Source organism: Drosophila willistoni (assembly GCF_018902025.1).
Source record: "Drosophila willistoni isolate 14030-0811.24 chromosome 2R unlocalized genomic scaffold, UCI_dwil_1.1 Seg167, whole genome shotgun sequence".
Classification (NCBI taxonomy): domain Eukaryota; kingdom Metazoa; phylum Arthropoda; class Insecta; order Diptera; family Drosophilidae; genus Drosophila; species Drosophila willistoni.
Genome location: NW_025814050.1, coordinates 11,824,329 through 11,839,969, shown reverse-complemented (window position 1 = coordinate 11,839,969; position 15,641 = coordinate 11,824,329). Strand labels below are relative to the sequence as shown.

The 15,641-nt window shown below is 38.1% G+C and overlaps 3 protein-coding genes across 4 annotated transcripts; 2 read left to right on the top strand and 1 right to left on the bottom strand.

Moving 5' to 3' along the window:
* Positions 1–230: 230 nt before the first annotated feature.
* LOC6642368 lies at positions 231–11,524 on the top strand. 2 transcript variants are annotated; one of them, XM_047010890.1, is made up of 5 exons: positions 231–687; positions 8,903–9,077; positions 9,144–9,261; positions 9,313–10,011; positions 10,909–10,996. In XM_047010890.1, exons 1-5 carry the CDS (start codon positions 325–327, stop codon positions 10,919–10,921), a joined length of 1,368 nt encoding a protein of 455 aa, XP_046866846.1. In that variant the 5' UTR covers positions 231–324; the 3' UTR covers positions 10,922–10,996. The 2 variants fall into 2 exon arrangements, with proteins under 2 accessions (XP_046866846.1, XP_002064776.3); XM_002064740.4 differs by having other exon boundaries at positions 232–687; positions 9,313–10,007; positions 10,909–11,524.
* Positions 11,525–11,915: 391 nt separating this feature from the next.
* Positions 11,916–13,286, top strand: LOC124460332 (von Willebrand factor D and EGF domain-containing protein). Its single transcript, XM_047010891.1, has 4 exons — positions 11,916–12,093; positions 12,144–12,701; positions 12,760–12,963; positions 13,028–13,286. Exons 1-4 carry the CDS (start codon positions 11,945–11,947, stop codon positions 13,284–13,286), a joined length of 1,170 nt encoding a protein of 389 aa, XP_046866847.1. The 5' UTR covers positions 11,916–11,944.
* LOC6642366 (fibrillin-2) lies at positions 13,229–15,214 on the bottom strand. Its single transcript, XM_002064738.3, has 3 exons — positions 14,803–15,214; positions 13,687–14,223; positions 13,229–13,628 (listed from the first exon to the last, which is right to left on the bottom strand). The coding sequence occupies exons 1-3, from the start codon at positions 15,171–15,173 to the stop codon at positions 13,319–13,321; spliced, it is 1,218 nt and encodes a 405-aa protein (XP_002064774.1). The 5' UTR covers positions 15,174–15,214; the 3' UTR covers positions 13,229–13,318.
* Between the last annotated feature and the right edge of the window lie 427 nt (positions 15,215–15,641).

Sequence of the window (15,641 nt, the reverse complement as noted above, 5' to 3'; positions counted from 1 at the left end):
ATGACAACCAACCGTTTGAGTGTGTTATTGTGTGTGTGTGTGTGTGTGAATATGTATGTTTATTCATTCATTTTTGGAGAAGGAACACTTGAGAGTGTGTAACAGAATCACTGCCAATGGGGAAAACAGTTTCAATGAGAGTCGCGTTCCAGACGTACACGCAATAAAAATCGAGCGGATAAAAAAACCAAAAAAACCTAAAGAAAGTTTAAAAACTAATTGTATTAAAAGTGAATAAAAACTACTAGAAAAAAGTTACTTGTTTCTTATATAGTTATAATGAATAAATGTTAGAATAACAAGTTTTACTTTAAATATACAAAAATGATCATATCAAAATATAAGTTCATTTCCGAGTGGTCCTTGTTGATTTTTCTTCTGTTGCCATTTCGGGGCTTCAGTCAGGTTAATGGCAGCAACAACAACAGCAATGCATTTCGTATTAATACAAATCTAAAAGAGATCGATGCCACAACATTAGTTTTGCCCTCCATTCAGGGTCAGGTTCAATTACAAAATATTGTCACTGGCCCTGGTAATATTTGCATACGGGAAGAGCCCTATGTGGAGGTAATACAAGTGCCTGAAATGCAACCAGTGCGTGTACGCTCATCCAGTTGGTGCCTAGAGATTCCACCACGATGTGCCACATACAAGACGGAAATGCGCGAAGTGATGAAGGTGCAGGTAAGTGTATGGATTTGGTGCAGGTGTTTCACTGCCGGCTCTGCCTAAGCGGGCAATCGGCCAGTCGCTTACATCATGGGTAACCACCATCAACACCACCACCGCCACCTTCGCAGCAGTGGTCACTTTCCAGTTTCATCCATATGGCCAATTGGCCCACAAACCTGATTTCATTAGCCAAACCAGGAAGTCATTTAACATTTGGCTAGATACACTCATAAATTGTAACAATTTGATTTTAGATTTTCAATTTAGTTTATAAAAAATATGAGTATAATTTTGAAAACAAAAAAAAAATATATATATGTATATATATTATATGACGTTCTCTGTCACATCAATTAATACATTTAATTATTGTGCAAGAGTTTCCTCTACAAGAACGGAAATTGAAGTTTATGTGAGAAATAAGAAATATGCAAATGAACCGGTTATAAAATTTGTGAAGTACAACAAGCTGAAAATTGTCCTTGACTATTCAACTTCTTGTGAACTTTTGGGCACCCGGGGCGTATACGTAACATGCAATTAGTAATAAAGGGAAACACTTTACCTGAAGTTGAAATACTCTAAAGGAATCGTTTCCTTATCTAGGGAAAGTTATTTTGGCTTAAATACTTTTGGATGTTCATTCTTATGATTAAATTTTACAATATTTTACTCACAGTTTACTAATTTAATTCACTTCGCAAGAAGTTATTACTAATAGTTTTTTTTATTCAACTCTTGCACAAATCTAATAAATTAGTCCTCATACCCAAGACAAAACCCATGCTTTGCTACCAACTTTTGCTCAGAATCCGGTTGGATATATTTGTGATTTCGCTTTTTTTTTAGCAAAAGTATTACTTGGGGTAGCCTAATCAGGCTCAGCTGGTTTCGGTTTTTGGGTAAACAAAAATATAATAATTATGTCATGGTGTCAGTGATGGAAAGTGCAAATGAAAAGCGGAAAATCCAGCACACATACACAAAAAAACTACATTGGGGCACATATTTCGATTCCAATGGAATACCATTAAGATCTCCAACTGCAACTTGCGTGCACGGAGGCTGACAACGAAGCTGTTGACACACTTTCTGATTGCATCACTAACTCGGACAGATAGACATAGAGCCATAGAGTTGCCAAGCATTGCTATAGCCATGACAAGAAGCAGCCAGTTTTTATTTTTTTGGCTTAGTTTTTCAGTTTTCGTGTCCAATGATTTGTGCGGCTCGAAATAGTTGAATCTATCAATCTATGTGTGTGTGTGCTTGCCACAAAATTAATTTCATAATTATTTTAATTGGAGCTCTTAAAACATTTTAGCCATTCGAATGGGGTGTTAAAAAGTGTTAAAGAGTTTTGTGTTGAAAGAAAATTCATTGATTTTTTTTTAGCAGAAGAAATCTATTTCCCAATTTTGTTCTCCAGGAACTCTCCTTCACATGGCTTAGTTTGGCCTAGTTGACCAGTTAGTTGAGTTTACCAACACCAACAGCAATTATCTCAAGTCATGCCGCACTTAATTCGCCAATTTCATCTAATTAATTAACATGCATCACACTTGCAGGAGAGTTTTCCCATTTAAGAGACACAGACAGGAAAACTTGTTTCAGATTTTACTTAACTTAAACTACACAAAAAAAATGTGCCGAAAGATTTGTTTTTTAAATTATATAAAATAGTGATTGATGGCATGAGGGAAGTGAAGAATTGCTCAACTTGTAGTCAATTACTTGGGTGCTACAAACATTTATAGGCAGGCATAATTATGAATACAATGAATCAGAAGACAAAACTCGAATCGAATTTCACTGTTTATATTAAAATTTCCGCCTTATTCATTTATGGCATAAACACACATTGTTACACACACAAGCACACACTTGCTTACAAATAAATACTTACACAGATACAAATCCATCAGAGGCGAACAATGCGTAAGCCGGGAAATAGAATTTGGTTCGGGATTGCAATTCAAAGTGGGAGTGAGAGCTGGGAATCCAGATTGGACATGGAAGGCATCTCAACTGGGAATGAGTGTGAGAAGCGGTTCAGTTATTCAATTAAATTGACAACACACACACACACACAACTCAAGGGGCATGATGACAATAATAATAATGATGTTGGTTGGGTGGAGCAGTAACTGCCCTTTATGAGTTCCACTGAGATTTACATTGAACAATCTGCGCTTTAATTTACATGTGCCAAAGTCCAAAAGGGCATATCAGCCGTTGAAGCAAAATGGCATTGAAGATGATGGATAAGATCATTAAAAGTGCCCACATTAAAAATCTACAAGTAAAAGGGATGCTTTTCAAATCGTAATGCCTACAAAAATAACATATTTTTAGGCTCTCTTCATGTATAGGAAAAATTATAGCCTAGTTTTAGGGTTTTCACAATTTTAAAGTGTTTCCAAAGCTCTGCCTAAAGTTATGCGGCATATCAAAGTGTTGTGCTGAAATAAATGTTAAGTAAAAGTAAGTTGGAAAATATTTCTTTTATTTTATTTGAGTCTATACAAAAGGAAACGATGTTATTCCAGAGGTACCTACTAAAAATTCTCGAAATTTTAAACTTGGCGGCTTTAATATTAGTTCATTGTATGATTTTATTGTGTGATTGTGAAAATATACTTTTAAGATTCATAAATTATTGCTGTTGCCTTTTATATAATATGATTGTATTGGTAGATTGAACTCAACTTTCCATTATTAAAATAATAATAGAATTTACCAACAGGTACCTATAAGGAAAAATAAAATTAATGGTACTTTTGCAACTAATCGAAATCAAGAGTTGAGTTTTATAATCGGGTCTGATAATTATGAGCTCTATTGCAAAGACTATTACTTTTAATCAAATTTTGATTATTTACATGCAAACAATTTGTAAATTAATTTGTTTTAGAATTCCTGATTTGTGTTCATATTTTTAATTGTACAATATGCTAAATTTGAGTCTATACAATAGGAACCCCACACAGACAACAAACGACACAACAAAAATTACAAGACATAATACACCCCACACACACCAATGGGCCTTAGAAACGAATCCGCCACTTTGAATTGGCGTTTTTGGTTCATTCACTGCTTTTCCTGAATTTTGTCCTGAAGAACGTGTCGTAGTTGGATTTAGAGATTGCTGATTCGATGTGTTTTTGGTCGTTGCTTTTGAACTTGGTTCTTGGGGGCTCGGAGAAGGTGAATTTACAGGTTGCTGATTCGTTGAGTTATTGTTCCCTGCTTTATCTGAATTTTGTCCTGGGTGTATTGATTTTGATTCTTGGGGGCTCGAACTTAAACTCGATTCTTTGGGGCTCGGAGAAGGTGGATTTGGAGGTTGCTGATTCGTTGAGTTATTTTTCCTTGCTTCATCTGAATTTTGTCCTGGGTGTGTTAATTTTGATTCTTGGGGGTTCGAACTTGAACTCGATTCTTTGGGGCTCGGAGAATTTTGACTTACAGGTTGCTGATTCGTTGAGTTATTGTTCCCTGCTTTATCTGAATTTTGTCCTGGGTGTGTTGAACTTGAATCTTGAGGGCTCGAACTTGAACTCGATTCTTGGGGGCTCGGAGAATTTTGACTTACAGGTTGCTGATTCGTTGAGTTATTGTTCCCTGCTTTATCTGAATTTTGTCCTGGGTGTGTTGAACTTGAATCTTGAGGGCTCGAACTTGAACTCGATTCTTGGGGGCTCGGAGAATTTTGACTTACAGGTTGCTGATTCGGTGAGTTATTGTTCCCTGCTTTATCTGAATTTTGTCCTGGGTGTTTTGAACTTGATTGGGGGCTCGAACTTGAACTCGATTCTTTGGGGCTCGGAAAAGGTGGAGTTCGAGGTTGCTGATTCGTTGAGTTATTGTTCCCTGCTTTATCTGAATTTTGTCCTGGGTGTGTTGAACTTAAATCTGGGGGGCTCGAACTTGAACTCGATTCTTGGGGGCTCGGAGAAGTTGGATTTAGAGGTTGCTGATTCGTTGAGTTATTGTTCCCTGCTTTATCTGAATTTTGTCCTGGGTGTGTTGAACTTGAACCTTGGGGGCTCGAACTTGAACTCGATTCTTTGGGGCTCGGAGAAGGTGGATTTGGAGGTTGCTGATTCGTTGAGTTATTGTTTCCTGCTTTATCTGAATTTTGTCCTGGGTGTGTTAATTTTGATTCTTGGGGGCTCGAACTTGAACTCGATTCTTTGGGGCTCGGAGAAGGTGGATTTGGAGGTTGCTGATTCGTTGAGTTATTGTTTCCTGCTTTATCTGAATTTTGTCCTGGGTGTGTTAATTTTGATTCTTGGGGGCTCGAACTTGAACTCGATTCTTGGGGGCTCGGAGAATTTTGACTTACAGGTTGCTGATTCGTTGAGTTATTGTTCCCTGCTTTATCTGAATTTTGTCCTGGGCGTGTTGAACTTGATTCTTGGGGACTCGACCTTGAACTCGATTCTTGGGGGCTCGGAGAATTTTGACTTACAGGTTGCTGATTCGTTGAGTTATTGTTTCCTGCTTCATCTGAAATTTGTCCTGGGTGTGTTAATTTTGATTCTTGGGGGCTCGAACTTGAACTCGATTCTTTGGGGCTCGGAGAATTTTGACTTACAGGTTGCTGATTCGTTGAGTTATTGTTCCCTGCTTTATCTGCATTTTGTCCTGGGTGGGTTAAACTTGAATCTTGGGGGCTCGGACTTGAACTCGATTCTTTGGGGCTCGGAGAAGGTGGATTTGGAGGTTGCTGATTCGTTGAGTTATTGTTTCCTGCTTTATCTGAATTTTGTCCCGGGTGTGTTAATTTTGATTCTTGGGGGCTCGAACTTGAACTCGATTCTTGGGGGCTCGGAGAATTTTGACTTACAGGTTGCTGATTCGTTGAGTTATTGTTCCCTGCTTTATCTGAATTTTGTCCTGGGCGTGTTGAACTTGATTCTTGGGGACTCGACCTTGAACTCGATTCTTGGGGGCTCGGAGAAGTTGGATTTGGAGGTTGCTGGTTCGTTAAGTTATTGTTCCCTGCTTTATCTGAATTTTGTCCCGGGTGTGTTGAACTTGATTCTTGGGGGCTCGAACTTGAACTCGATTCTTGGGGGCTCGGAGAAGTTGGGTTTACAGGTTGCTGATTCGGTCGGTTTTGTTCTAAATTTTGTTCTGGGTGTTTTGAACTTAAATCTTGGGGGCTCAAGACAGGTGGTCCTGCAGTGGTCGCAAGGTTACCTGGACTTAATCCTGTGCCGTTTGCATCTGTTCTTGATAGTTGCAAGAACAAAATCCCACATAGTAATATTGAAAGTGTAAGGAGATTCATTTTTTGATATTATTTTTCTTTCTTCTGTGCCAATAGCACGCTGTTGAGAGCCTTAATAAAAACTAAAATTGTACCAAAAAACTATTCGGTATTTATAGGAGAAGATTGGAAAATTCATTCAAATATTTTATGAAATGAATAATTAGATTTTTAAAAGTTATTACACATTTCGCACAATCCGAGTTTGTGGGATTTCAAACATGGTAATTTTGGCATTTCTCTTGTGATTTATTTCTGTAATTTGCTCATTGCGTTGGCAATTTATTGAGGAAATGCGTAAAATAAATCATCCTGCTTTGTTTACAATATAAGAAGAAACCAGAGAGCCGGGGCTAACTTTGACCGCGTCAAAGTTTGTATACCCTTGCAAGTTTTTTGTGTAAAAGGTCTAATATTTGCGAAAGAACGGCTTAGGAAATAACGAAGATACTGATCAAAGTCACTGTTCACCACCGATTGTTCCTATGGGAGCTTTATGAAATAGTTACCCGATTCTTATCAAATTTGGCACAGTCATTAACAGATATATTAAACTGAAAAATATACATTTTTATGACAATTGGAGGAGGGGTCTAGGAGGAGTTTGCATTGATCCAGACGGACGGACGGACGGACTGACGGACGGACGGACATGGCTATATGAACTCGTCTCGTCATGCTGATCAAGATCATATATACTTTATATGGTCGGAGATGCTTCCTTCTATGCTTTGCACACTTCTGACCAAAATGAATATACCCTTTTTGCAAGGGTATAAAAATTCCTAAAAAAATTGCAATATACTTTATTTTTTTATTCCTTGAGAGAGGATACTTTAAAATTACACCTCAAAGATAAGGAAGTCCCTCGACATCATCAAGTTTTTAAATTTTTTACCATTTGGAAAAGCCGAGACGATCTACTTACGTCCTTCTGTTTAAATCACTCTCACATACGTATTTAATTATTATATTTTTTTTCCATACAATCAGAATAAGTTTTGTTTGTTTGCTATATTCCGTGTGAACAGAAATTCATCCACATATAAAATTTATCTAATCAATTCGGAATAGTTTATTACTGCAACAGATAATCCAAATTGATTCTAGTTTTAACCGTTGACTTTTTAATATGTTGCCGTTTGTTTTGAGTTTAAAGAATTTAACCAAATTATTTCAAGTAATGCTGATTCTGTGGCTCATACTCAATAGTTGACATACTATTAGAATATATTAAGCATCTTCTATAACGCCTTAATCTGTCGCAGATTTAATTCAACCACAGTTTGTTTAAAGTGTGTATATTTTTCACTTAGTGTAAAGCTTTTTAGTTCATTGATCTAAACTATTAATAAACTCAATGAGCATTAAACGTTTGTTTCAGTGAGATACAAAAATTATAAATTAATTCTTCGCACAGCCCTTCTGATATAGATATTTTTTGTTTAATTGTAAGATATATAACTTCAAACAGTTTTGGGAGCCAAAAAATCTGGAGGATGCGACTTGTATGCCCATACAATTTGTACAGTCTCAAATACATCAAATTTATTTGTACTTCGGGGCGAACATAAATTATTAATAAAGTTCTACTGGGAATAGTATTAGCATGCGCCGCTAAATAATTTAAATAATAGCAATAAATTAAAATAATCAAGTTTCTGATAAGGCTTTTTCCAACATCTTGCCCTTTCTTTTCAACGTCTCCTATTTGATACCATTTCGGTATTTATAATTTATGTATATATTTCGACGACAAAAACGTTCAAGAAATATTTATGATTTTTTATAAATTATTTGTATATTATTACAATTACTCCATACGTTGCACGATATTTATAAAATCAGTAATAAAATACACTTTGTTAATTTTATTAATCCATTTCGTTCTTTCGATTACTGATTCAAATTTCTTAACATTCCTTAGCTTTTAATTTTAATTTTATGTCTGAATTATCTGTTGTAGGTTGATCGCATTTTATATTTAAGCATTAAATATCTTACAAAAAAAATTATGGAAATAGCTAAAATTACAAGGCCTACTATGGACCATGCAGACATACGAAAACTATAATTTTCGGATGCAATTGGGTTTTTTTGTTCTGCTTTTTTTGTTACTGCGCGTGCCCCAGTTGTAGTATTAAACTCTGGTGAAGACTCTACCAGTGGAGAAGAGGTTATCATAGTTTTGTTGTCCTCTGGTTTAGTTGAAACATCAAAGGAAGTTGTCGTAGGTGAAGCAGCGTACTCTGATGAAGACTCTTGCACAAAAGAAGATGATGTTCTTTTAGCTGAAATAGGTTCCGTAGTTGATGTTAAAGGGAATGACGTGTTACTCTTATTCGTGATATCGTCAGGTTTAGTAAAAACTGGTGAAGAATCTTCTACAGAAGAAGAAGAGGTTCTTTTAGGTGAAGTAGGTTCCGTAGTTGATGTTAAAGCGGATGATGTGTTATTCTTATTCGTGTTATCGTTAGGTTTAGTAAATACTGATGAAGACACTTCCACAGAAGAAGAAGAGGTTCTTTCTTTTGAATAAGTTGAAGTCTTAGATGTGGGTTCCGACGTTGATGCTGTAAGAGATGACGAGTTATGATAATCCGTGTTATGGCCTGGCTTAGTGGGAACTTCAAATGGTGGTTTAGTAGACGAAGTATTGATTATATCTTCAAAAGAAGATGTAGCTGTATCTGTCAAAGTTGGGTTGGTGGTGGATGTTTCTACTCCTCTTATAGCCGTTATGCACATGAGAAACATGCCGCTTGGCATCATAAATTGTATAACAAAATTCATTTTTCTGTGCCTATTGTGAATGGTAGAAAGTCTCGATAATAACTGAAATGGTTTCAAAATGGCAATGAGTATTTATTATTAATGTATTGAGAAGCTTATCATAATGTACGAATTGGTTTTTTTCTTCTCTTTTGTGGAATTCCCGATAACTAGAGTTTGAATAAAACTCGCACAGTGCGATTTTGCTGCCAAGGCTATGAGGGCAATCTTTCCGATAGTCAGGCCACCTGTAAGCCCATATGCAGAGGCGGCTGTGGGCGTGGCAGCTGCGTTATGCCCGACATCTGCAGCTGTGAGGAAGGCTATACGGGCAAACATTGTACCCAAAGTGAGTGGTAAAAAAATCTCTTAAAATACATAAATTTTTTAAAAAACTTTACTTGAATATTTACAGGATGTGATCACGATCGTTGGGGTTTGGACTGTCGGAATCCTTGCCAGTGTCAGAATGGAGCTGCCTGTGACAACAAGACGGGTCTGTGCCATTGCACAGCTGGCTGGGCTGGACAATTGTAAGTGACCTCCATCATTAAGAACTAATAGTGATGATAATCCATTTATAGTTGCGAGCAAACATGTCCAGTGGGTACCTATGGCGTTATGTGTCGCAAGGCTTGCGATTGTGGTGATAATATGTCTTGCCATCCCCAATCAGGATCATGTCTGATACAAGAGCATTCCATGCCTCTTAATGTTAGCCATGTCATTGTAGAGACTGTAAACTCAACTCTGGAGAAAATGGGTATTATTCCCAGACCTGTCATACCGAGTCCCCTGCCTGAGGTAATACTCATTAAGCAGCCATCCCAAGATGATGGTCAGCATACGCCGAAAATCATAGTCCATCAGTCACTGGAGAATCTTCATGCAGCCACCGCGGCTGGAAGTTTGCCAGCCTCTGATGTTATACATGTGATCACCAATGCGGCTCCATCTCCTCAGGAACATCTCGCCGGTTTTGTGACTGGCGAAACGTCGAGTCCCGGCAAAAGTTCAAACGATCATGAATCCGGTCTGCTGACCATGTTAATTGTCATGGTTCTTCTGCTGCTGACTGCTCTCACATTGGGCACGCTCTATGTATTTCGAAGGTATCATCATAAAGAGGCTATCGTCTATAATGCCAATGGCACAGTCACCACACAAGCCTCAAATCCTGAAGTCGTTCTCACTGAGGCCGCAGCACTTGGAAAAAATTTTCAAGAACCACTGCCCCAACCACCAAATGGGCCTGTTGCCATATTGGAAACAAATGAGGGTATGTAAGTGTCGCCTAAACTAAGGAAATATAATTCGAATAGGATAGAATCTAAGACATAATGAATATAAACTGTAATACTACAAAAGCGATCTGAAGACGATCTTAATTAATAAGTAAGATCCTAAAACAGCAATCATTTCCATGTTCATGCGAATATGTATGACATTTTGGACATTCAGTCCCATAATGAATCAAAAGAATTAGACGTAAAACTAAAATGAACAAGTGGTGCGTAGGTTACCGATTGATTCGATCGTTCGTTTATAAGTAGACTAAATTTTTTCATTTTTTTCTTTACGATTTTTTAAAATTAGGACAATTGTATGCATTATATACCTACCAATAACTAGTACTCAGAGTAGCTGAAATTATAAACTTTTATTCTTGTGAGACTCTTTGGTACTCTTTGTTATATAAAAATTGGGCAACCAAAGTATTAAATACTTAAAAAAATAACCCAATTCTAAAATTGATAGATCTTTCTTAGGTAAATAAAAGTTTAAGAGATTTTAATTAGATTAAAAATGAAATCATAATTAATGAGTTAATATAAAACTCAGTTTGACAACATTTAAACCAAGCAAAATGGGGTTGAATTCGTATACTTAAGTAATGCAGTTGCTGTGTTTGAATCCCAATTAATTTATAAGTATTTAGTATTATTTTATTGTCCTAAGCCAAAAAACTATTTAAGTAATTTAATGTTCTCGAAGAATTATTCATTAATTTGTTAATGAATTTTGGCAAAGGTGTTGTAGGTAAAAATAGTTTGGTTTGTTACTGAAAACAAGCACAGATCCTTCTACAGATTTATTACTGAAAAATATTTTAAACTTATTTGAGAATACATAATAATTTGTATTTTTATTTATCTTTATTTCATTTGTCGTTCCGGTAGTGGATTTGTATGACACACCCAGCAACAATTCATCGATCAAGACACCGCCCTATGCCTATGCAAGGAAGGAATCTCTGTACTCAGTCGTCTCGCCCAAGTCACGCAAGGGCAGTTTGGATTCGCATTTATACGATGAGATACGCTACCATCAGCAGCAGCAGCAACAGCAGCAACATCGTCAGCAACATCATTTCCAGCACTCAACCACAGCAGCTGCTTACTTGCCCCCAGCTCAGCAGTCATCACTCATAATGCAATCCAATGGCCATTCCATAGGTCATCTGGGCCATCATCAGTCGCATCACCATGTTAGCCATTTGATAATTCCGCCACAGAACTCTAATTTTTTGCAAGTGCCCACACACATTACAGCCAAGAAAATAGCCCATTTGTAAGATCATTCCATAAATAAGAAATATTTCTATAAATACTTATACTTATACATATATATTATTAGGGTACATGTCATAACGCCCAGTGTCATAAGGCCCTTGGGCCTTATGACACACATTTTGCGACATAAAGCCCACGGGCGCAATGACACTTTTAAATGTGACATAAAGCACGCCGGACTTTATTTCACTTTTTTATGGGCGTTATGACACGATTAAAGGGCTTTAAAAAATAAGAAAACAAAACAATTACATTTTTTAAATATTTTATTGAATATTCTTCAATTGTGTCGTAGCGCCCTCGGGCGCTATTTCGTTTTTGGAGTGGGCGCTAGTTAACATTTAAAAGTGTCTTAGCGCCCATGGGCGCTAAGACACACATTTTTGCGACATAAAGCTTATGGGCCTTATGACACTGGGCGTTATGACATGTACCCATATTATTACGTTGATTATAATTTAATATAGTATTTCATTTGAGTATTTCAATAAAATTACAATAAAAAAGAATAATAATCTCTTGAGACCTTTTTGGGTTTTTCCACTCAAACATTCTCTCAGAAGCTGATAAGTTGCCATGCCAATGTAGACTCTCTAGCATTCTTTCAACGAATCTGGAGCATTGCATATCAAGAAAGGAAGGCATGTGCTTGTACCTAATAGCATCGGTGCTTATTCACTTACTCACTGTAGAATCACATGAACTCTATGGCGATATCCACAAGCCGGGTGAATTCGAGTCTCTTAGCCTGACACGCGAGCGGCAGCAACATCTATGCCAACGCGAGGTACCGTAAGTAGTATGGATAATTAGCTAGAAAATTCTGTTTAAATCCCGTTTAGTGCGGTTTTCTTTCAAGTGAAAAAAGATGAAGTTATACGAGGAAATGGTTCAACCATATTTTATCACCGCATTGAACAATGCTGCAATGGATATCGCAAGGATCTTCGCACTGGACATTGTGTGCCAGATTGTTCAATGACTTCACCTGATAATTGCCGCAACGGCTTCTGTCGTGGCCCAGGACATTGCGAATGCTTTGATGAATTTGTGAAAAATGAACGTGGCGCTTGTATACACACATGCCCAATAGCTTGCCAGAATGGACGTTGCTATCTTAATGGCACTTGCTCATGTCATCATGGTTATGCCTTGGATCAGGAGACACGTTCCTATTGTCGACCGTACTGCTCAAAGGCCTGCGGCACGCATGAAGAGTGCGTGGCTCCGGGTAAATGTGACTGTTCGATGGGTTATCATCGCACATCAGATCTGGGCTGTCAGCCAGTTTGTACTCCAGATTGTGGCTATGGCAAATGTGTGGGTCCCAATCAGTGCGAGTGCTTTGGCGGTTTCACAAAGCGACATCAAAGAAATGTATGCGAAGCTGAATGCTATCTGTGGGTAACAACAAATCTTAACCAAGTGCATAGTTAATATTTTAAATTGATTTCTTAGTAATTGTGAGAATGGCTATTGCGAGACGAGATACAAGTGCCAGTGTCGTGAGGGCTATCGTTATGATTTGAATACTACTAGTTGCCTGCCTGAATGCGTGGACAATTGTGGCCATGGCAATGGCCTGTGTATAGCTCCGGGTGTATGCCGCTGCTTTGAGGGCTATGAACTCAAAGGCAATAGTTGTGAGCCCAAGTGTGAAGAGTAAGTAAATGAATGAAGTGGCAGTTCTCTGGCCAATTACAATTTAATGGATTTGCTTTTACAGATCCTGCGGCTCCCATGGTCAATGCTTAGAGCCAAATATCTGTGGCTGTGGTCCCGGTCATCAGCATTGTTTAAGAGGTCATTGCGATGGAAATGGCAAATGTTTATGCCCAAATGGTCAATACCATTTCATCGATCAGTGTCTACGATCTGAACATATTTTAGAACAACTTGTCTCTAGCGAAAGAAGAAAACATTTTAATTACCAACTTAGTTATGAATTTAATGCCCTTGTGGGGCGTCTGTTTAATCTCAGTTAATAAAACCAAACAAGATGTGCTAACAATTATATTTAAATCGCCTGACAACTCTGGCGTCCCTTGATGCCGCTTTTAATGAATCCCGGCCGGCAAATGCAAAAGTTTGGTGCACTGCAAAAACCATTAGGACAACCCTGCGGGCAATGTGGTTGACAGATATTCCGCTGATGTTCATCCAGAATGTAGCCGGGCTTGCATTCACATTGATTGTGACCTGCGCAAACGCCATTTAAACAGGGTATATCACAATGGGGAACACATTGGCCAGTCTTACGATCCCAGTCAAAACCATTGGCGCACTCGCAAGTATCGGGAGCAATGCAACGTCCATTTTTACAAGGCCTATTCGCAAAGAAAGCAAAGAAGTTAACCATGTTAAGTCAAAGGTGATCAAACTTACTGTTCGCATATGGGTTCACAATTGCCAGCCACCTTCAGATAGCCAGTATTGCAAGTACAATGTCCCGGAGCAGTGCATTTTCCATTGTCGCATCGATCACATACTGGAGTACAGCTTCCATCTGCCGCCTGGCGGTAACCCGGCAGGCACTCACATTTGTTGGGGGCCACACAATGACCCTGGGCACAACCAGGATTGCATTCCGGCTGGCAATATTTGCGACTAATTGGATCGAGTTTGTAGCCATCACGGCAACGACATTCGTTATGCTCATCGCATACACCGTTGCCACAGCCCAAGGGACAAGTGGAGATGCATTTACCCTCAGTGGTGCGGACATGGCCCGGAATACAGACGCATGTATTGGGAGCCGTACAAATGCCATTGGGGCAATCATCTGCGCAAATTGGCTCACACCGACGGTATATATGGGGATTACGTTCGTAACCTTCGCAACAGACTTGAATCTGACTCATATCCGGGGTAGTTCCATTGCCGATGAACTTGTCACCAGAATTACGCAGCAACGAGGCGGTTCTATTAATGAAAATCAAGGCAAATATTATCACAAACGATAGTTGACCTACATTTTAGGTTGTGACTATTGTTCTATCTATCTCAAAATATGTGTTTTATGATAGATATCTTAGAGCTGTGAATAAGCTGCTCAATTGACTGCAAAGGGGGAAACTGTCTTAGGTTAACCAAAATGATTGATTGATTGTGAAGTCAAGAATTTTCTTTGCTCCTTTATAGCTTCAAGGGTAATTGTCTGTCTACTCATAACTTTAAAGTACACAAGCCTAGAAAATCGATAAAAGTATATTAAAAAATGTCCCTCAACTTTATATTTCCATATGCATTGTATGTATATACATTTTATAAGTGTGTAAGTAAAAATTTTTTTATCGCATAAAAAACAAAACAGATGTGGCCCATAGAAATGAATTCAAGTCGCCATTCATTATCAAGCCAATGGAGGATGTTGAGGTCATTAGTTCACAAAGTTTTGTTTTGTTTTGTTTTCTTTTCGATTTTGTTTTCACAATTGAGCGATAATTATTCATAGACTTATGTAAGTCGGGGTTTTTTTTTTTTTTTGTTTTCTTGACTTACGGAACTTCTTTATAGCACACACCGCTGGCCATTGATGAGCGAGTTTTGTTTATGAACAATGCTATTTCGTCTACAACTTCTGGACCACGATTCACCGGGGGTGTATTTTGCGGTTGCACATAGTGGCCATAGAGCGGAGGCATGGCCGAGCCTTCATACGTTTCGGCAGGCACAAAAGTGCTCCAACCATAGTTATGAGCGGTCTGATTTGATTCCGTGACATTGCTGGACAATTGAAGATTACCCGATGGAGGTGCATATTGACGCGTCTTGATGCCAGCAGTCTTGAACTGACTCTGGGCCTGGGGAAAACACTGGACGAGGCATATGATGGCCAGCACTAATAATCGTGACCCTGACGATGATTTCATGATGATGTCACTTTTGAATTTGCAAATATTTTCATGCGAATACGTCCACTTGTGTTGGCTGTTGCACTTTAACTATTAACAAATAAGCTAAATTTTAAATTCTAAATACCAATCGTTTTTCTCTCTCCCTCTCTCTCGCTCTCTCTCTCTCTCAGACAATCTTCTAATCAGTCACTTGCCATTGGGCAAATCAATGAAGTCAATGGAGTGAAGGTTGTTTGTTTCCAGATGCCTAAGCTTTGCGGCAAACAAATAATTATTATTCTTTGTGTGTATAATTAATGGGCATTTCTAAGAAAAAACTCTGATCGAATGTCGAAGAGACATTGTTTGATTTATATTACTTGCCATTAAGCTTAATTTGCTGCCAGTATATCTGTGTGGAGCTAAAATTTTCAGAGCTGTAGCAGAAACCTTCTGCACATAAGACAAGCTCTTCAGAAGTACACCTTACTTTACAATGTTCCA